The sequence below is a fragment of the Salmo trutta genome, chromosome 31, assembly GCF_901001165.1.
Source record: "Salmo trutta chromosome 31, fSalTru1.1, whole genome shotgun sequence".
Lineage (NCBI taxonomy): Eukaryota > Metazoa > Chordata > Actinopteri > Salmoniformes > Salmonidae > Salmo > Salmo trutta.
Genome location: NC_042987.1, coordinates 2,314,083 through 2,336,964, shown reverse-complemented (window position 1 = coordinate 2,336,964; position 22,882 = coordinate 2,314,083). Strand labels below are relative to the sequence as shown.

At 41.4% G+C, this 22,882-nt stretch overlaps 1 protein-coding gene and 1 long non-coding RNA gene across 4 annotated transcripts in view; one reads left to right on the top strand and one right to left on the bottom strand.

The window, feature by feature from the left end:
* The first annotated feature begins 2,485 nt into the window (after positions 1–2,485).
* LOC115169327 (kinesin-1 heavy chain) overlaps positions 2,486–22,882 on the top strand; it is a 34,160-nt gene continuing 13,763 nt past the window's right edge. For both annotated transcript variants that reach the window (XM_029724834.1, XM_029724833.1), the window contains exons 1-10: positions 2,486–2,858; positions 17,329–17,416; positions 17,651–17,829; positions 18,162–18,210; positions 19,682–19,737; positions 20,025–20,112; positions 20,795–20,919; positions 21,392–21,496; positions 21,815–21,960; positions 22,235–22,383. In XM_029724834.1, the coding sequence (XP_029580694.1) occupies positions 2,730–2,858; positions 17,329–17,416; positions 17,651–17,829; positions 18,162–18,210; positions 19,682–19,737; positions 20,025–20,112; positions 20,795–20,919; positions 21,392–21,496; positions 21,815–21,960; positions 22,235–22,383 (1,114 nt within the window). In that variant the 5' untranslated portion in view covers positions 2,486–2,729. The remainder of the gene's footprint in view (positions 2,859–17,328; positions 17,417–17,650; positions 17,830–18,161; positions 18,211–19,681; positions 19,738–20,024; positions 20,113–20,794; positions 20,920–21,391; positions 21,497–21,814; positions 21,961–22,234; positions 22,384–22,882) is intronic.
* LOC115169328 (uncharacterized) lies at positions 10,424–14,342 on the bottom strand. Of its 2 annotated transcripts, none has more exons than XR_003870846.1 (3): positions 14,150–14,342; positions 10,617–10,727; positions 10,424–10,524 (listed from the first exon to the last, which is right to left on the bottom strand). It is a non-coding gene; the product is annotated as an uncharacterized LOC115169328 (long non-coding RNA). The 2 variants fall into 2 exon arrangements; XR_003870845.1 differs by lacking the exon at positions 14,150–14,342 and adding an exon at positions 13,121–13,255.

Sequence of the window (22,882 nt, the reverse complement as noted above, 5' to 3'; positions counted from 1 at the left end):
TGCCATGACTAATATGTATTCATGTGATATTTGAGTAACTCGAACATTACTACAAAATCTATGGGCTAAAAAACATAGCTAAATAACGTTAGCTGACATGGGCTAGTTGATCTGGACTTTTCTGACAAGTTATAAATAGCTCCCTAAGTTATGCAATGACTGACATGACAAGAGGAGTAGTGATGATGCACTACCCAATTTCGAAATGTCACCTTGTGCATTCTACTATTACAACTTTCAAGAGTAAGTTGAAAGATGGACTGAGTTCCTTAAAAAAACACTGGCCTAGTCAAGGATGCATCAATCATGTAATATTGGGACTACATTTTACAGACCAGGTAGAACAAAAGTAAACCTTGAATTTTGAGGTTTAAAATTACCCTTTGGTGACCAAGTTGAGCTATTTTAAAGGCCCAGTGCAGTCAAAAACGTGACTTCCCTGTGTTTTAAATATATTTCCACACTATGAGGCTGGAATAATACTGTGAAAATTATGTGTAAGAGCTGTTTGAGCCGTGTGGCTCAGTTGGTAGAGCATGGTGTTTGCAATGCCAGGGTTGTGGGTTTGATTCCCATGGGGGACCAGTACATGGAAAAAATGTATGAAATGTATGTATTCACTACTGTAAGTCGCTCTGGATAAGAGCGTCTGCTAAATGACTAAAATGTAATATTCAGACTATTTTGGTGGGAGCGAGTTTTGGCCTTCCCTGGTAACATCATCATGCAGTAAATTAGTCAATAGACCAATAAGAAAGAGTTCCAGCCTCTCTGCCAATAACAGCTAATTGTCAGTTTCCCCATCCTCACTCAAATCACTCCCAGACAGTCCTAGCAAAATTCTTGATTGAGAAATTGCTCTGCGCTAAGAAGCTATTGCCAAAAAGCTATTTTGGTTTCATTTGACCATTTTAATTGAAAGCAGGATGTCTAAGTTGTCATTTTCAGGATGGTAAAACAGTTTGTGTCAACTTAACATACCAAAACCAGATAGAAAGCATGCAGAAAAGATATTGAACTATATATATTTTTTAAATAATACCATCTTTGAGAACTACCAATCAAATAAAAGCTAGACAGTCAGGGAGAATTGAAAATTCCCAAAATTGTCTCTGAGCTCCATTCAAAACTATGTAGAATTGCTAGAAATGAGTATCAACACTGTGTCTTTTTTTTAATCTCAACTCAATGGAAAATGTGTAGAAGTGCAGAAAATTTGCTTACAACAGCACAATTCTCTCTATGCTGCCAAGATAATGGTACCTTTCTAGCTAAATGTTAGAGTTTACACTTTCTCCTCCAATGAAATGTGGGGAGGTTAAAATAATGAAACTGTCTTCCAAATCTAGTAATGTTAAAATGCTGATTAATTGCCATTATCATTCACCTGATAAGACAATATGTTTTTTTGTTGGTGCTAACATATGATGGGGGTTCCTGGGTCGCTGGTTTGCCTGGGCGGGGGTCCCTGGGCAAGAAAAGTTTGAAAACCCCTATAGGCAGCTCAGCCTCTCTCAGGGACACCCAAGTGTGACTGCTGCGTAACAGGGGAATGAATGGTCCCAAAATAGCAATATGAATTTCAGCAAACAAAGAAAGGCACGCAACTACAGAGGACAAACATAGGTAAGTGTTTCATAATTAGCATTTTTTAAATGATTGACCTTGTAGTCTGAGCTGAATTCCACAAAGCCTGGTCTCTGTTCAACTCCGTTGGTGGTGTTCATCAGACACTTCCTTCACCATGAAGGTTAGTTTAGTCAGATTGAAATATATTTATACAGGGATGATGACGAGGACACAGTGCTAAAACGTATTGGGTCTTTCAATAGGGAAAGATGTGGAAAATAATGTTATGTATCTATATCCCATATCCTTGCTTTTAATGAAAACTAAACTCATAGACTACCATCTTTCATCATCTGAGGGAATATAGAATAATCAATAACCATGCATTGCCATCAAGAAAATGCCATATTATCGCTTCATGAAAGAGTGATAGCTAAGTAATAACTGATCTCAACAAATAGTATATTGATTGACTATTGCCATAATATATGAACTTTTATAGGTCAATGGTAAAAACTTGCAGAAACATACACATTTGCCAATCAGGATAGTGTACTTCAGAGGGAGTGTTGATGATTTAGGGCAGGGGTCCCCATTACATTCAGCCATGGGCTGACATACAGTAGTTGTAAATCAATTGTACACTGAAAATTGCCCACAATAATCCCAATCAGTATTTGACGAAAACAGAATAATTTCTGACCTAGGATATGATCACATATGTCTCTATTTAGGCATTTGATTACTTGGGAACAGATTTCCTAAACGAAAATCAGTTTGACCTCATTTCCTGGTGATTTTAGTCTTATGTCCAAGAAAAAAAGATGTAATTGTTTTGTTTTGCTCAGAAAACTTTGGGGGCCCAAATAAAATGCCGACTATTGGGGAACCCTGATTTAGGGGGACGTAATTTGTTATGGGCCCCACACAGACGGAGATTGTGCGCAAACCGGTGATCCACTGGTATCATGCCTTCAGTATTGGAGAGGAAGTGATTTAGCACAATCCTATAAGAAAATAGCCATTCACTGTTGAAAATCTGAACACATTCTGGTCTCAGGTTGGGACGGAGGGGCCGGGCCGCCCTTACTTGCTCGGCCGGCTCTAGAACGAGGATCTACTGTGTTGTATTGTGAGTTTTCATCCGCAAATCGTGGAAGATGGCCGACGTACCGGCGGAGTGCACCATCAAAGTGATGTGCCGTTTCAGGCCCTTGAATAGTTCAGAGGTGGCCAGAGGGGACAAATACATCCCAAAGTTTCAAGGGGAAGACCATGTGGTCGTCGGGGTAAGTTGGTTGCCATAGCTATTTATTTGTATGCAAGCGAGTGCTCTCGATAGTGCGCTGCGCCATTGGTGATCGGCCAGTGTCAGAACAGTAGCTAGTTAGCTTAGCTGGCTAACATACCTGTCCACCCACATCAGCTATGTTTTGCACTAACGTTAGTTGTAGGCTAGCTCACCCACACCATCGCTGATCAGGACAGGACAGTATTTTTGGCTAACAATTGGTGGCCAGTCAAGTGTGTATAAGTTGCTAGCTGTATTTCGCTGATTTGGCGAGTCGACGTGATTAGTTAATCTTGCCGTATCGGCTAGCTAGCCAGTCAGCTGTCACTCAACAACAATGGCAGCCAAGTGCTTGCCTAACGCCTTTGCTAACGTCAGCTAACTACACTAGCGCCAACGTGATCTGCTAACAACATGTAACTAACTACACGTTGCGTTCAAAATAATTGCACATCTTTTGAGGTAACACCCAAAATCTGCTGGGACTGAGTTAATTTATTTAACTAGCTAACGTTAGCAATTTCAAGCATTGCTATGATTTGAAAGCTATCTAGTTAGGCCAGTAGAACTGGCAATGGCAAATTAACAAGTTTGTCTTACGTTAGCTACACTCAGCAGCAAAGATGTTTCAGAATTTGACTAGTTAACTAGTATTAACTATTTCATCAACAAGATCACTGACAAGCCAGCTATGATGATGATGCCCCCTGACCCTAGTAAATTTAGTCAAACAAGACTGCTGTGGGATACGGAACACATCACAATACAGCACTGTGACTGTATCAAGAGCAGAATTCAGATGCAATATATTTCGTTCATTTATAACCACTGACAGTACATGTGTTTTGTAGATAGAATTTATTCATTTCATAGTCTGTAGCCTAAAATAGGGTTCTAACATGATGTAGACAAATACATTTCGTAATCATGTTGTTGTACTTGGCTACATTAGTTATCTCTGAACATATATGGTTACAGTTTCACCACTGGTCCATTAGTAAATAGATTCAGGAAATGGACGTTTGTTTGTTGTCTTTGGCCTAATTAGTCATCTTGTAATGTAAAACATTGGGCACGTCTCAAATCGCTCCCTGTGTAGTGCACTACTTTTGACCAGAGCCCTATGGGGTGTACTGTATATAGGGAATAGGGTGCCATTCAAGATGCACACTTGTTATGACAAAAGAAGGAAGTGCCTTCCACACAAAGTGGTGCTTAGAATGTTTTCAAACAGCAGACCTGGCCTTCATTCCTGATTTAATGGAGAAATCCGTTTGAAAGAAAAAACTATGTACATGTCATTAAATTAAATCATCCATATGTATTGATCACATCTTTACTAATGCTGCAGAAATCTGCTCTAATGCAGTATCCACATCCATCGGATGTAGTGATCATAATATAATAGCCATATCTAGCAAAACCAACGTTCCAAAAGCTGGGCCTAATATAGTGTATAAGAGATCATACAAGAGGTTTGGTAGTGATTCCTATGTTGAAGATGTAAAGAACATTTGCTGGTCTGTTGTGTGTAATATGGACTAAGCCGAAACTGCACTTCATGCATTTATGAAATTGATTATTCCAGTTACTAATAAGCATTCAGCTATTAAGAAAATGACCTGGCCTTCATTCCTTATTTAATGGACAAATTAATGGGTTTGAAAGATAAAACAATGTACTCGTCGTATAATGCCATATTTGCGCTACAGGCCCTCAGAGAATAAGAACGATATGAGGAATGGCCTTTGTCATTGTTCAAACAGAACTTTAACTTTTCAATGAAAGAACATAGAGTAACTCCAACGGAACCAGGTTAGAAATAACTGGACTATTCCTCAAATTGACAGTAAAAGCAATAGACATGAAAAAGGATGGTTAAATATTATATTTTCACTACAAGATATCCTCCAGTTTCTCATGGACTTTGATGCACTGGACATGCCTCACCAAAGCCAACATCATTAAGTCTATAAACTTTTTACTGACAGAAATAAATTGTAGTTCAGTAACTTATTTGCACTGAGTGTGTCCTCACAAATCTTCACCGTCAACCTACCTTTCAACACAGTCAGTGTCTCTTGTTTTCATTTAGGTAGTGCACTATTTAAGCAATAAGGCATGAGGGGGTGTGGTATATGGTCAATATACCACGGCTAAGGGCTGTTCTTATGCTCAACACAGAGTGCCTGGACACAGCCCTTAGCCGCGGTATATTGGCCATATATTACAAACCCCCGATGTGCCTTATTGCTATTATAAACTGTTTACCAACAGAATTAGAGCAGTAAAAAGCAGTTTTGTCATACCCGTGGTATATGGTCTGATATACCACGGCTGTCAGCCAATCAGCATTCAGGGCTCAAACCACCCAGTTTATAAATAATAATAACACACTTTGGTATAGCCTAGTCGTAGGACTTGGCCTAGATTTGGAGGCTGAAGGAAGAATTGCATAATTCATGGGAAACACACTCAAGATCAACAGACCTTTGGCGGTTATGGCCTACTATATGTCATCATGGCTGTTGGCTACTGAAAGGGATGCTCAGTAGGGATATATTTGGGCCAGGGGTGGATCTGATCTATCAAAATGGGACTAGGCAAGCTTGCCTATCATCCAAGTTGGAAGATAATAATATAGTGTTTCGTAATATAAAATATAAAATATATTTTGAAGGTGATGGTTGTCTCCAGTGCTTGTTTTGTTTACATTTTCAGGGCTTGTGACATCACTTTCCCAGCATATTATTAGCTAGTTGTAGGATCTGAGTTTAGGCTTATCTGTCTGTGTAACTAGACTCCACATCTCAATCTGGGCCTAGAGGTGTAAAAAGGACTATCAGATACATTTGATTGATTGATTAGTACCATGACCTCCACTGATGCTACCGTTGTGCTTACAACAGACTCCCCATCACACACATACACACACAGCACCATGAGAGTGTGCTACTTTTAGCTTTAGCAGTGGAATCTAACAGCAGGAGGAGAAGGGGAAGAGGATTGTAACTGGGAGTAGCCTACTATTCAGGCAGTTATTACCAATGCTATTGCTTAGCAGATAGTCTATGGGGGGGGGGGGGTTGCTAAAGCACTTGTCCTTCAACACCTTAGCTACCCCTGTGGCTATTTATTTTGGTCTCTGAGTGATCTTGGATTTATCACTGGCCTATTGATTAGAAGTGTTTGTACATTCAAGACATCAGATTTGCCTAAAGGGTGGAAGACCAAGAAGCCAGTAGTAGTATGCATGAAAGAGATGACTTCTAAATTCTAAAACAATGGTTTCACTGTGTCATCATGATTATCACTGAATAATCATTGTTTCTGGCTGCAGTGTAGTGAAGGTAACTGGGGCACTGCCTTCCAGACTCATGGGGACTTTGAACTGGGGCAGTGCTCAGGCTGTACTGTTAGTAAGGGGCCTGGCTGACCTTATGTTATGGGTACAGCTACAATTCTTGGCTTCAGTGGCAGTCATGAGTTTGGTCCAAATGGCACCCTTTTCCATATATAGTGCAATACTTTTGACCAGGCTCCGCACGATATAGGGAATAGGGTGCAGTGCAATAGGGTAACAATTGGGACAAAACCTCGGTCTGGTTATGTTGTGTCTGGCTGAACTTTAAGTGTCAAGTCTCGTGACTGACCAGTAGGTCAGGTGATGCCAGGCAGATAACTGTTTATATTTAGAGTCATATTCCTGTAAAGCTTAGAACGGATCTCATGTCAAATGCTGTTGAAGTAATATGGTTACAGGTTCACCAGCCTCATCTTAAGCCTATTCTTGTGGGAAGTTGCTATAGACCACCGAGTGCTAACAGTCAGTATCTGGATAATATGTGTAAAATGCTTGAAAATGTATGCGATAACAACAGAGGTATATTTTCTGTGTGACCTAAATATTGACCGGTTTTCATGAAGCTGCCCACAAGCTTCAAACTGTAACCAGCCTGCAACCTGGTTCAGGTTATCAGTCAACCTACCAGGGTATTTGCAAACAGCACAGGAATTAAATCATCCATATGTATTGATCACATCTTTACTAATGCTGAAGAAATCTGCTCTAATGCAGTATCCACATCCATCGGATGTAGTGATCATAATATAATAGCCATATCTAGCAAAACCAAAGTTCCAAAGGCTGGGCCTAATATAGTGTATAAGAGATCATACAAGAGGTTTGGTAGTGATTCCTATGTTGAAGATGTAAAAAACATTTGCTGGTCTGTTGTGTGTAATATGGACTAAGCAGAAACTGCACTTCATGCATTTATGAAATTGATTATTCCAGTTACTAATAAGGATTCAGCTATTAAGAAAATTACTAAAAAGTGTTAAATCCCCGTGGTTTGATGAGGAATTTAAAAATTGTATGGTTGAGAGGGACGAGGCAAAAGGAATGGCAAATAAGTCTGGCTGCATAGCTGATCATCAAATGTACTGTAAATTGAGAAATTATGTGACTAACCTTAACAAAAAGAAGAAACTACTATGAAACAAAGATGAATGATGGTAAAAAGATTTGGAGTAAAAGGTGGACTCGGCTCCATCCTTCATTGGATCAGATGGCTCATTCATCACAAAACCCACTCCTGCCAACTATTTCATATTTTTGTTCATTGGCAAGATTAGCAATTTTGGGCCTGGTATGCCAACAACAAACTCTAAACCTACACATCCATTTATAACTGACCAAATTATGAATGACAAGCATTGTAATGTTGAAGGGAAGGGAAGCAAAAGTAATTATGCTACCTAAGAGTAGCACAGCACCCTTTACTGGCTCAAACAGCTGACCAATCAGCCTGCTACCAACCCGAAGTAAACTTTTGATTTTTTTGTTGTTGACCAAATACATTTCTATGTCATATTAAACAAATGAATAACTGACTTTCTGTATGCTTATAGGGAAGTACACTCAACATGTACAGCACTTACACAAATGACTGAGGATTGGCTGAAAGAAGTTGATAATAAGAAGCTTGTGGGAGCTGTTTTATTAGACCAGTGCAGCTTTTGACATTATCGATCATAATCTGCTGCTGTGAAAACGTATGTGTTATGGCTTTAGATCACTGCTATATCATGTATCGAGAGTTACTTGTCTACAGAACACAGAGGGTGTTCTTTAATGGAAGCCTCTCCTACATAAGCCAGATAGTCGGGCATTCCCCAGGGCAGTTGTCTAGGCCCCATTTTTCAATCTTTACGAATGACCTGGCACTGAGTAAAGCCTGTGTGTCTATGTATGCCGATGACTTGACATTATACACATCAGCTACTACAGTAAGTAAAATCACTGCAACACTTAACAAAGAGCTGCAGTCAGTTTTAGAATGGGTGGCAAGTAGTAAGCTAGTACTAAACATTTCAAACTAAAAGCATTGCATTTGGGACAAACCATTCACCAAACCCTAAACCTCAACTAAATCTTGTAATGAATGTGGAAATTGAGCAAGTTGAGGAGACTAAACTGCTTGGTGTAACTATGAATTATAAACTGTCATGGTCAAAACATATTGATGCAACGGTAGCTAAGATGGGTAGAGGTCTGTCCTTAATAAAGCGCTGCTCTACTTTCTTGACATTGCTATCAACAAAACAAGTCCTACGGGCCCTAGTTTTGTCACACCTGGACTACTGCCCAGTCATATGTTCAAGTGCCACATAAGCAAATTACAGTTGGCCAAGAACAGAGCAGCACGTCTGGCCCTTGTATATGGAGAGATAACATCAATGACATGCATGTCAATCTCTTCTGGCTAAAAGTAGAGCGATTGACTGCATCACTATTGGTCTTTGTGAGAGGTATTGACATGTTGACTAGCACACAGCTCAGACACCCATGCATACCCCACAAAACATGCCACCAGGGGTCTCTTCACATTCCCCAAGTCCAGAATATGGTAAATGCACAGTACTACACAGAGCCATGGCTACATGGAACTCTATTCCAAATCAAGTAACTCATGCAAGCAGTAGAATCAGATAAAAAAAAAACTACATCTTCTGGAACAACGCAAACTGTGAGGAACACTCGTACACTGTGGTATTGTTGTATGGTGATATTGTACATTTTCTGTGTGGTATAGTAATGTTATACTCTTTTAGTTTTAGTTTTTTGTATGATGTGCCATAATGTTTTTTGGACTCCAGGAAGAGTAGCTGCTGCCTTTGCCTTTGTGTGTGTTGCTTAGTTTATGGTCTAGATTACAATGTTAACTAGCAAGCTGCGCTAATGTTGCTATTTTGTAGAAAGCCTTTATTGATACTAGCCAGATGGCCAAAGCTAGATAACTACCTAGCAAGATGACGAAGAAACGATTTAATTCACTTTCCCTAAATTCATACTGCCAGTGCCACCCCATAGTCAAATGTTTAGCCAGCTAGCTAACGGTATGATATTCGCTAGCTAGCACAATATAGCTACAGCGCTAGCTAGCTAAGGACACTGCACTAACTCGTTAGCTGTTTCATGGAAACTAATCCATTGTGATTTAATTATGTCAATAGTAGCTAGAGTGGTTAGCTAGCTTGGACGAATTATTTAGTGTTGTGTGCATTGTGTCTGTGTACTTAGCTACCATCCCATTGCCCAATAATGTGTGTACCATGTTTTTGTTCTGCTACCATGTTGTGTTGCTACCATGCTGTGTTATGTTTTGCTGCCTTGTTATGTTGTCTTAGGTCTCTCTTTATGTAGTGTTGTGCTGTCTCTTGTTGTGATGTGTGTTTTTGTCCTGTATTTATTTTTTAAATCCCAGCCCCGGCCTCGCAGGAGGCCTTTTGGTAGGCCGTCATTCTAAATAAGCATTTGTTCTTAACTGACTTGCCTAGTTAAATAAATAAAATAAATCCCATAGCCTACGTTTCCTATGAAGTGTGACTGGCTCATGACATTTAACAGTGTAAGAAAAAAAATGCCCTATTAAAAGAAAGTGTCACTCCTGTTGGCTCCCTACGTGGGGGTTTGTGCTCTCTGATTGGCTCAAAGTCAAGTTGTTGGCCACTGATTAGCATTGCACTTCTACAAGGAGCAGGGGCAGGTTCATCCTTCAGGGTCTGCTCAGTTTGAGTGTAGATACATTTATCAACTAAAAACCTATGTTCGTGTTACAAAGACAAAACATTCTGTGCTGTAAATATCATATTGATGTGCTTATAAAGACAGTATGTCTACACTTACCTAGCAAATAAAAATAAGTTGTGTATAGACTACAACTTCAGCGGTCTAACCAGAACTAGAATGCCATTCTATTTGGCCAAATCTTAGGAGGAAGCTTTGTCAGTAGCCTACAGAGTAATACGAGAAGAGTGAAATTGCTGAACTTATGTAGACATTCTGACCAAAGTGTTTTGATAACTTTCAAGTGTAACAGTTCCATGTTGAATATACCATAGTTCACATAGTACTGTACTGTTAATATAACAATGTGCAAATATTATACCTTCCTGTCCTGTATAAGACAGGCGTTCCCGGATATGTTTGAAGAATACACAGGGGCCCCACCCAACTGATGGTACCATTCGATTCAATAATAACAGAAGACAACAAAATGTAATAGATGTCTTATAATTGTAATGCTGAGTGCAAGGTCTCAGTATCAACCTGTCTTTCAGTCAGAGGAATCCATTTCAAAAGCATCTCTTCTGCCCAGCTGTAGAAAAATGAGGAAGAGTTGATGAGTGACATGTATCGAAAGAGTGATATTACTAAACACTTGTAATGTACTGTTTTATTAGTAATTACCTTTTGTCCCTTCTGAGGTGTTTGTCAACATCTGATGGGCATGGCAGCGTAGATCAGCTCCAGGCCCCTCTCGTCACAGATACTGGTCATGAAGGAGCCCAACTTCAGCTCCTATATCATGGAGGGAGATAGAGAAGGACTGTCACCATACAGTCATGGAAGCCAACAGTAAATACACAGTTGAACACAGCCAATCAGAGATCCTGATTCACAGCATGGTTGGGTTTACAATAGAAATAGAATGACTAATGTCATACTCGGCTTCCTGCCATAATCAGTTTAATATTGAATTATTCTATTTCTGTGGGCATTACTCACTCGGGCACAGGTGTAATCCGTTGGCACAGTGGAAGGGGGCACCTCCTTACACCATACAAGCACACAGTGCCTTCGGAAAGTATTCAGACCCCTTTACTTTTCCCACATTTTGTTATGTTACAGCCTTATTCTAAAATTGATTGAATCGTTTTTTCCCCTCATCAGTCTACACACAATACACCATAATGACGAAACAAAAATAGGCTTTTAGAAATGTTAGCTAATTTATAAAAAATTTAAAACAGAAATATTCTATTTACGTTGAAGCACCTTTGACAGCGATTTACAGCCTCGAGTCTTCTTGGGTATGACACTGCAAGCTTGGCACACCTGTGTTTGAGTAGTTTCTACCATTCTTCTCTTAAGATCCTCTCAAGCTCTATCAGTTTGGATGGGGAGTGTTGCTGCACAGCTATTTTCAGATCTCTCCAGAGGTTCGATGGGTTCTGACTTCTAAACTTGAAATATTGTTAATCATCAGGTATTCTATGGAAAGGATTATGGCCACAGGTTGTTACACCAGAAGTTAATGGTTATCTGTAGGAGTAATGTATATGGTGTAGTCAGTTAAGGTTGGATATGAGCCAGGGGCTTGGAATGTACTGAGGAAAGGAAAGGCAATTCATTGTATTTTTTATTTAACCATTATTTAGTCAGTTAAGAACACATTTTTATCTACAATGACGGCCTACCCCAGCCAAAGCCTAACCCAGACGACGCTGGGCCAATTGTGTGCCGCTTATGGGACTCCCAATCACGGCCGGTTGGAATTGAACTAGGGTCTGTAGTGACGCCTCTAGCACTGAGATGCAGTGCCTTAAACCGCTGCGCCACTCGGGATAAGGGTGGATTAGTGAGGAATGGGGGCCGAGGTCAGGTCAGAGTAAGGGAGAAGGAACAGTTTATTACCCACATCACTTAACTTCCTGCCTAGCAATAAAGATGTAATGTTTAGAGGGAAGGAGGAGACTTCACCTAAATTGGGGTGTATATACACTTGTGCTGGTGGGAAAATGTCTGTCTGTTCAGCTGTCTGACCCATTGGGTGAATAAACTTGGTTTAGAGTTTTTACTCTGTTAATTTAGAGCCTTCCAGGCTCTGGCTGGGCCACTCAAGGACATTCAGAGACTTGTCCCGAAGCCACTACTGCATTGTCTTGGCTGTGTGTTTAGGGTCATTGTCCTGTTGGAAGGGGAACCTTCTCCCCAGTCCTGAGCACTCTGGAGCAGGTTTTCATCAAGGATCTCTGTACTTTACTCCATTCATCTTTCCCTTGATTCTGACTAGTCTCCCAGTCCCTGCTGCTGAAAAACATCCCCACAGCATGATGCTGCAAGCACCATGCTTCACCGTAGGGATGGTGCCAGGTTTCCTCCAGACGTGATGCTTGGCATTCAGGCCAAAGAGTTGAATCTTGGTTTCATCAGACCAGAGAATCTTGTTTCTCATGGTCTGACAGTCTTTAGGTGCCTTTTGGCAAACTCCAAGCGGGCTGTCATGTGCCGTTTACTGAGGAGTGGTTTCCGTCTGGCCACTCTACCATAAAGGCCTGATTAGTGGAGTGCTGCAGAGATGGTTTTCCTTCTGGAAGTTTCTCCCATCTCCACAGCGGAACTCTGGAGCTCTGTCAGAGTGTCCATCAGGGTCTCGGTCACCTCTCTGACCAAGGCCCTTCTCCCCCGATTACTCAGTTTGGCCGGGCGGCCAGCTCTAGGAAGGGTCTTGGTGGTTCCAAACTTCTTCCATTTAAGAATGATGGAGGCCACTGTGTTTTTGGGGACCTTCAATGTTGAAGAAAGGTTTTGGTACCCTTCCCTAGATCTGTGCCTCGACATGATCCTGTCTTGGTGCTCTACGGACAATTCCTTCGACTTCATGGCTTGGTTTTTGCTCTGACATGCACTGTCAACTGTGCACTGTCAAATAAATTTGCAAACATTTCTAAAAACCTCTTCGCTTTGTCATTATGAGGTATTGTGTGTAGATTGCTGAGGATTTTGTTTGTATTTTATCCATTTTAGAATAAGGCTGTAAAGTAACAAAATGTGGGGGAAAAAATCAAGGTGTCTGAATACTTTCCCAAGGCACTCTATACACACAGCACTAATTGCATTGTCAATGGTGGCAATGTGAATTCCAGGACAGATAGTATTTTGACCTTTTGACCATATGAAATGTGACCAACCTGATTCAAGTGTGCTCCATTACTCTGAAGCTGGACTAGTGTCTGGCCTCAGCCTTCTGTTACAGCTCATGATATGGTAAAGGAGTTCCCATGATGCTGCTGAACATCAAATCCACCAGGTTTGGTACCTAGTCTGTGAATGAAGTAAAATATCATCACTCAATAAACCAATAGCGAGAGAAATAACTTTCACTACTTTGGAAGTAATTTATATGCTAATAAAGGGACTGTAAAGTCACAGAATAGATTCAGGCCGGTGGCGCTGACGCCGTTACTATGCAACCAGCTGTGTACGTTGCTGAATTGTTTTATTTAACCTCTTTTTTTTAACTAGGCAAGTCAGTTAAGAGCAAAATCTTATTTACAATGATGACCTACCCCGGCCAAACCTGGACGACGCTTGGCCAATTGCCCTTTGGGACTCCCAATCACAGCCGGATGTGATACAGCCTGGAATGGAACCAGGGACTGTGGTGACGCCTCTTGCACTGAGATGCAGTGCCTTAGACCGCTGCGCCACTCGGGAGTGCAAAATGCTTGCTGATATATTTTTGTTAATTTCTGCCTGAGCTATATTTGTAGTTGACCATCCATTCATTTTTGCCCTACAAAATACACTTTAAACTTTGAGAACGGGCATGTTGTTTTGGGTTAGCAGATGAAACCCCCGAATGCTAACTAGCTAACTTGCAAATCCGGGTTAGTTATCTTTGTCCAAGTTGAAATGAGTTGACTTGCTAGCTAATGTTAGCTAGCCAATTTGAGTTTAAAGATTATTGAAAGAAAGATGTCTACATCCTATTAGCAAGCTAGTATCCAAGTGCCTGCCCTAACATGACCTATGCACATCTTCCTCTGACATGCTACATCACATTACACGTTAGTTTGATAGATTTAACTAGCGACAGTATCATTCATCTGTGGTATCATAAACTAGCCTGGCCCGCTAGCATTATCAAATCATGTAGTATAACCAAAAGTAGCTACTAGCAAGCTCGTACCAGCTATCTACTTAGCTAACGTACTAACCAACACCAGTGGGTTGACAGGCAGCAGAAGTGACTGCGTCGGATGTAATCCATTCTTGGCCATCTGGCAATATTGATGAAATGCGTTGGAATTTTGCACCGACTTTATGGAAGACAATTTTCACTCCTATTAGCCAAGCAAAATGTCCATGCGTTGGACCATATCATATACAGACTTGACTACAAATGTCCACATGGCAATTGGCCATCACTGAAAAAAGTGGCCGTGTAAGTAATCCATACCCAACCCTCCAGGATGTCATGACGTACTCACTTTTGGATGAGACTGACTTTATGACCAAAATTATCCTATTTACACTTTAGCCAATTTAGGTGTTTTAATTCAGCCTGATAATTACTGCTGGGAGGGCAATGAGATGGTCTGGTCTGCCACCAGATCAGGCCAATGGTCTAGTCCGACATGGCTGTGTGAATGGTTCATGTCCATCTGGTGGATAGGGAGGGGGAGAGAGGAAGGTTTTTGCACAGCCCGAACTGGGGCCTTATCTATCAAGCATTTCAGAGTATGAGTGCTGATCCAGGATCAGGTCCACCCTGTCCATTTAATGTTATTAATGTGATGAAAAATGCTAAACTGATCCTAAATCGGCACTCCTACTCTGAGTCACTTTATACAGTTCTTCAAGCTGAACCGCTAAAGTGCCTATAATTAAGCAAAAAGGCACGAAGGGGTGTGGTATATGTCCAATATACCATGGCTACGGGCTGTATCCTGCACGACGCAGCGCGGAGTGCCTGGATACAGCCCTTAGACGTGGTATATTGGCCATAAACCACAAACCCCTGAGGTACCTTATTGCTATTATAAACTGGTCACCAATGTAATTAGAGCAGTAAAAATATATGTTTTGTCATACCCATGGTATATGGTCTTATATACCACGGCTGTCAGCCAATCAGCATTCAGGGCTTGAACCACCCAGTTTATAACATCAGTTTAATACCCTCTGTGGTTGACTTTTTAAAATGTGTTCTTATGTCCATTATTGCCATCTCATTAGAATGGTATGTGCTTTGTTTTCTCCCTCCGCGCTGCTCTCCTCTGAATTGGCACCTTATTCCCTACATAATGCACTACTATTTACCAGAGCACTATATAGGGAATAGGGTGCCATTTGGGACACAGACCATTTTTGATGTAGGCTACCTAGCTCATTAGGCCAGAGCTGCAGAGCTGAAGCCTAGGAGCTGTGGGAGTGGGGAGACGAGAGCCACAGCACTATTCTGCATCCAAAATGGCACCCTATTCCATATATATTACACTACTTTGACCAGCTCACTATATTGGTTATCTGTTGTGGACAGACTAAATAAACATAAATGATCTGACCAAATTACGGAAGATTTTAGTTCTGGGTTAACCGAGATTACTACTGTATATACAGCACCAGTCAAAAGTTTGGACACACCTACTCATTCAAGGGTTTTTCTTGATTTGTATTATTTTATACATTGTAGAATAATAGTGAAGACATCAAAACTATGAAATAACACATGGGATCGTGTAGTAACCAAAAAAGTGTTAAAAAGTCTAAATATATTTTATATTTGAGATTCTTCAAAGTAGCCACCCTTTGCCTTGATGACGGCTTTGCACACTCTTGGCATTCTCTCAACCAGCTTCATGAAGAATGCTTTTCCAACAGTCTTGAAGGAGTTCCAACATGCTGAGCACTTGTTGGCTGCTTTTTCTTCACTCTGCGGTCCAACTCATCCCAAACAATTTCAAGTGGGTTGAGGTTGGGTGATTGTGGAGGCCAGGTCATCTGATGCAGCACTCCATTACTCTCCTTGGTCAAATAGCCCTTAAACAGCCTGGAGATGTCATTGTCCTGTTGAAAAACAAATGATAGTCCCACTAAGCGCAAACCAGATGGGATGGCATATCACTGCTGAATGCTGGGGTAGCCATGCTGGTTAAGTGTGCCTTGAATTCAAAAATAAATCACAGACGGTGTCACCAGCAAATCACCCCCACACCATCACACCTCCTCCTCCGTGCTTCATGGTGGGAACCACGCATGCGGAGATGATCCGTTCACCTACTCTGCGTCTCACAAAGACATGGCGGTTGGAACCAAAAATCTCAAATTTGGACTCATCAGACCAAAGGACAGATGTCCACCGATCTAATGTCCATTGCTCATATTTCTTGGCCCAAGCAAGTCTCTTATTATTATTGGTGTCCTTTAGTAGTTGTTTCTTTGCAGCATTTCGACCATGAAGGCCTGATTCACGCAGTCTCCTCTGAACAGTTGATGTTGATGTGTCTGTTACTCTGAAGCATTTATTTGGGCTGAAATCTGAGGTGCAGTTTACTGTAATGAACTTATCCTCTGCAGCAGAGATAACTCTGGGTCTTCCTTTTCTGTGGCTGTCCTCATGAGAGCCAGTTTCATCATAGCGCTTGATGGTTTTTGCGACTTTTACCAAATAGGGCTATCTTCTGTATACCACCCCAACCCTGTCACAACACAACTGATTGTCTCAAACGCATTAAGATGGGAAGAAATTCTACAAATTAAGTTTTAACAAGGCATACCTGTTAATTTTAATGCATTCCAGCTGACTACCTCATGAAGCTGGTTGAGAGAAGGCCAATGGTGTGCAAAGCTGTCATCAAGGCAAAGGGTGGCTACTTTGAAGAATCTCAAATTTTAAAATTTGATTTGTTTAACACTTTTTGGTTACTACATGATTATTTCATTGTTTTGATGTCTTCACTATTATTTTACAATGTAGAAAATAGTCAAAATAAAGAAAAACCCTGGAATGAGTAGGTGTCCAAACTTTTAACTGGTACTTTAGGTAATAGGTTGCCTTTTGGGACATAGCATGGGTTAACATTCTGTGGAGGCTCACCAGGGGTTTATTGGGCTGTCTGTGTGTGGAGTTGATCATGGGGTTGTTTTGACAGAGTGGTGGGGTGTTGTATTTATTGGTGGTTATAATTAGCTTTTTCTGTCGAAGAGAGCTGTGTATCTTGGGTGTGCATTTGAGAGCAGATTGATACCTCATTTGGATGGTATAGCCCCTTACTGTGGCACACTTTGTGTTGGCTTCATCTTGATTTTAAAGCTGTGTTTAAATTGAATGTCAGACAAGTTGTTAAACTCATCCTCTAATCTCTCTCTTTCTGTCTGTCTGTCTGTCTCGCAGAGCAAACCATTCCAGTTTGACAGAGTGTTCCAGCCCAATACGACACAGGAGCAAGTATACAACGCCTGCGCCCAGAAGATCGTCAAAGGTGAGCTCTCCTCATTCATTGTTTATGAACACTCTCCCTACTGTAGGTGTTTTGTTAATGTGTCCATGCACAAACCTGAGGAGAAAGCCAGTCTGAAAGAGGATTCATTTTGCAGTGACCACTTCCTTCTGGCTGTCTATTTGGTTTCTTTTTGTGTATTTCTGTGAGAGGGGTTGAGTACAGAAGACACATTACTGTCTCGTATGAATTCATGAAGTAGTCTTCTTCTTTCAGATGTTCTGGAGGGGTACAACGGGACAATATTTGCATACGGACAGACATCTTCCGGCAAAACACACACAATGGAGGGTAACCTCCATGACACAGATGGAATGGGGATCATCCCCAGGATAGTGCAGGACATCTTTAACTACATCTATTCCATGGACGAGAACCTGGAGTTCCACATCAAGGTAGGTACTGGTTAGTACTCTACAAATACATCCCCCTGCTTGCCTCCTAAATTGCACTCTTTTCCCTAGATAGTGCACTACTTTTGTCAGGGCCCATATTTTCTGGTCAAAAGTAGTGCATTATGTAGGGAATAGGGTGCCATTTGGGATGCATATTTGTTCTGTCCAAGTAGAACAACTCTTCCTACTCTCCATAGGCAGCGTGCTAACCTTGAATTGTCGCAGCTAGTTCAAAGACACTCCGTAGAATCACTTCACTTAGCAGGTTTTTAAAACCTATTGATTTCTCTATGTGGGATCTCTGCTAATAAGAGATGACTCTTCTCTTCCAGGTTTCATATTTTGAAATTTACTTGGACAAGATTCGGGACCTCTTGGATGGTATGTCCCAGGCAGAGTGAACACAGACTGTCCCAATGGCACCCTTTTCCCTACTTTTGACTGGTGAAAAGTAGTGTACTACGTAGGGAATTGGGTGCCATTTGGAACACACAATGTATAGCGTACCTCTCCTTTTGGCTCGTGGCCATGCTACAGTAGTGTGGATAATTGGCTAGTTTACATAACGATCTGTTGAAAGGCTACGTAGAGCTTATCTAATGAATGAAAATGTGCATGTTGAAAGAGGAAAAGGGTGGAAATGTTACTGATATTGGAATGAATATTCAGTTCATTTTTGGACTGAAAAGAATGTCTGCATATTGGTACGTTAATATGCTGTATCTGCATCTGCCATTACGTAAATTCTCCACACCCAGTTTGAGCATGAGGTTTTTCACACACGCTATGGCTGCATTTACACAGGCAGCCCAATTCTGATTATTGGCTAAAAGCTGATCTGATTGGTCAAAATATCAATTAGTGGAAACAAGTCAGAATTACTCTGCCTGTGTAAACGCTGTCAAGGATACTTAAATGGCTAATTCGGGAGTCTCCAACCTTTTCTAGCATGAAAGCTGCTTAAAAAAAATCAACATGTCATGAGCAAAACATTTTTTCAAGCTTTAAAATAGGCACATTCTTCTCTTCTCTCTCCTGCAACTCGTCCCCGGGTCCTTAGTGCACTACTTTCTCATGTATACTATGTTTTCTGTCAATATACCTAGTAAAATAATGGTTAATAAACAACTCTTAAGGGGGGCCCTATAAAATCAGTGATTCTTTTTTTTTCACGCAAATTATTTTGTATATATTGTTTTTGTATATTGGTTTTTCACTCTCAAAATTACAATTGTTCATAGAGAAGCAACGAAATTGTATGTTCTGAGTCCATGTCAATGCTTAAATCGCATTCGAATACCATTTTATTTTAGGTCTGGAAGAACACTAACACATTTCGATAATTTAATTGCGCATCTGACCCTTTAATTGCGCATCTAGCGCGTACGGAATGTGCAGTCTAATATGCTGGTTTAGTGACGCTGCTGCTAATTTCATAGCAAAGTTTGCAAATAACAGATACAAATGATATACTTACTGCCTGGTAAACCCTACTTTGCTGTTAACATTTAATTGAGAAGGTTTTGGGGGAAGTATTTCTGTCAGCACACAAGATGGTTATTGCATCAACTGGCTACACACGGAGTGACAGGCAAACGCGCGCACCACACAGACAGACAGTGGCAATATGGCTGGCAATTATTTGGCAGATAGTGTGTTAGGTTTGGCTTTTTAAGCTAATATGTGAGATTTGTTTATGACAGTTTGCGGTGGAACACGGGAATATTGCATATACTTTTAGAATTGTTTGGCGAGCTACTCGTAGGTGGGCTGAGAGCGGCTGGTAGCTGGCGATCGACCTGCTGGAGACCACTAGGATAATGAAATGTATGTTTCCTTCTCTCTTCTCCAGTGTCAAAGACGAACCTGTCGGTGCACGAAGACAAAAACAGAGTTCCCTATGTCAAGGTGAGGCTTCAATCCAGGGATGAACTAACTATCCCTCAGCCATTCAACTGGCACAGAGTTAGACCGCAGCCACCTAATAACAAAAGACATGAAGGTGTCACCTGACCTTGTTAATGTGGCTATTCCCTATGAAAAGACACATTCTCTGAAGATATGTATGCACGCACTAGTGCAAGTCGCTCTGAATAAAAGTATTTGTTGAAATGGCATTTATTATTGTTATTATATTTAGAATTTATAAGATTGCCCAGTGTCACATCATTGTTTTTTTGTTTTTTTGTCCACAGGGATGCACTGAGAGATTTGTCTGCAGCCCAGAGGAAGTCATGGACACCATCGACGAAGGAAAATCTAACAGACACGTAGCAGTTACAAGTAAGAGACCGCACCAAATCTGCATCCCAAATGGCGCCCTATTCCTTTTATAGTGCACTACTTTTGCTCAATCCCCATAGGGCTCTGGTATGGGCCCTGGTCAAAAGTAGTGCACTATAAAGGGAATAGAGTACCTTATGGGACGCATCCCAAAGCACTAACCCTGAGCCTCACTTATCTTGTGTGTCCATTTCAATGCCATATTCTTTGCCGAAATGGTTCCTCTGTCTGTAATGTTACCTGATACGCCTCAATAGGTCATTGAGCTTGATTTTCTTTTTATTCTGATTTAAGAAATGGTGCTCATTGGTTTCTCACGCTACCCTGGTCCCAGACCTGTTTCTGCTCTCTTAACGACTCGTCACGCATCGCCACGCCAAACATGGCATGACAATTCCATAAAGTAGTTGGCAAGAGAGCACAAACAGATCTAGCATCCAGGCTATTCTCACACGTGTCAGAGCTCTGGTTACCGTAACCGACTCATCCATAAAATCGGACCAATCTACTGTATACAATAAGAAACAGTGTGTAACATACTACATGATCATGCACTCTGTCTGTAGTGTATATTCATTCCCTTTATAGTGCACTACTTTTGAGGGCTCTGGTCTATGTAGGGAATGGGGTGCCATATAAATGCCTGTTCAGTGCTGATCCCAGATGTGTTGTCTTGCTGTAGATATGAATGAGCACAGCTCCAGAAGTCACAGTATCTTCCAGATCAACGTGAAGCAGGAGAACACTGCTACCGAGCAGAAACTCAGCGGGAAGCTCTACCTCGTCGACCTGGCTGGAAGTGAAAAGGTTGGAAAAGCCCTCGCACGTCTGAGTTAGCTTGTTGCAGGGGCGTGGGAGTAAACAATGATATTAGAGAAGAGAAACCTGAACACTGCTCTTTCGTGTTCTGATGACGGCTGAGGCAGATACCGTTACGTAATCTTAATAAAGGTATACTGGCAAGGGCGGTCCTCTCTCGCTCTCTCTTCGGCACTCTCTCGCACTTAGTCCTCTCTGCTACATGGTAGAAATGGAAAAAAGATTTCCATCTCTGAGCAAATGCACATAGCCCTTCTGTCTTTTCCCAGTTGCCTAACGTTGTTATTATCAGAACGGATATCAGAACTGATTAACATTGTTAGGCAATGTCATTCAGACCACATGCTTGACCCATGATAATATACTATTAAGACCTCTTAAGGACTCTGTTGCAAAGAAAGTGTTACTGTTCAAGTCCTCCATCTTACCAGAAGGTCCCTGTCTGTCTCTCTCCTCCCAGGTCAGCAAGACGGGAGCAGAGGGTGCCGTGTTGGATGAGGCCAAGAACATCAACAAGTCTCTGTCATCACTGGGCAATGTCATTTCAGCTCTGGCCGAAGGGTCTGTGAGTACTTCTCTACTATGACGGATGTTATGACTGGCGGTTTGTTTGGTGTTCATTCAGTGCAAAGACGCGTAGACACACTAAAGACCGATACCTCACATCAAAAGTATCCTCAATTCTTTAAGAGATGAAAATACCTGTACCTCAAGGCAAGATTTTGGTTCAAGCTGATTCAAACTTGTCTAATTCTACACCATTTGTTTTAATGATAGATTGGTTTGTTTTGTTTCTTTGCTCAGAATTTCACAACCTGGAGGCAATTCTATTGTTGTTTCTCTTAATGAATTTTCTTTGTTTTTTTGGTCTGCTTTGCTTCAGGGCTATATCCCATACAGAGACAGTAAAATGACCAGAATCCTTCAGGATTCTTTGGGGGGGAACTGTAGGACCACCATCGTCATCTGCGCCTCCCCCTCCGCCTACAACGAGTCGGAGACCAAGTCCACTCTCATGTTCGGACAGAGGTGGGCACACTCACTAGCTCTTAAAAGGATAGTTCACTCAAAAACGATCTTCTCAGTAGTCCACTGTTGATACAATCCCCTAAAAAGTGTGCATGTCAGCAGTCACATTTTCAACATAGAGCAAAACGTGTGATGATGATGAGTTTTACATCATATGAAAAAAATACATAAACATTTGACAATGAGTTACCAACAATCACTCTTTTGTGAGCTATTCAGGGCTGTTGAATTAGAATAGGGTGTAATGCTTTGGTCCTGTTTATGATGTTTCCAGAGCGAAGACCATTAAGAACACAGTGTGTGTGAACGTGGAGCTGACGGCAGAACAGTGGAAGAAGAAGTACGAGAGGGAGAAGGAGAAGGGAAAGGCCTTGAGGAACACCATCACCTGGCTGGAGAATGAGCTCAACCGCTGGAGGAACGGTGAGGAGGAGAGGACATTCACCTGCGCTGAGTCCCATATGGCATCCTATTACCTATGAAGTGCACTACCTTTTGACCAGCGCCTACATAACATTGACAGCCCATAGGGCTCTGGTCAAAAGTAGTGCACTATATAGTGAATAGGGCGCCATTTGGGACGCACACGAGGTTTGGGCACCGCTCTTCACATAATGGTCTCATTTTAGCTGAGTGGCTGCATCATTCACTGGAAACCATCTGCACTGAGTGGAAAGACTCCACTCCCCCCCCAGCTTCATCCAAAAAATGTATTCATCGTAGATTATTCAAATAATCCTCCCTCCCGAACACGACACCAAACGTACACATGTACGCACGCACCCACACACGTTGACCATGCAAACCTGGGTCGTGTTTGATGGGTGCAAACCGGAAGAAAACCACTCTGTTGTGAACAGTCTCGCTACGTTATGCCTTACCTTAATGAACAAGACCTGCTGTTCTACTAGGTCGGTGCTGT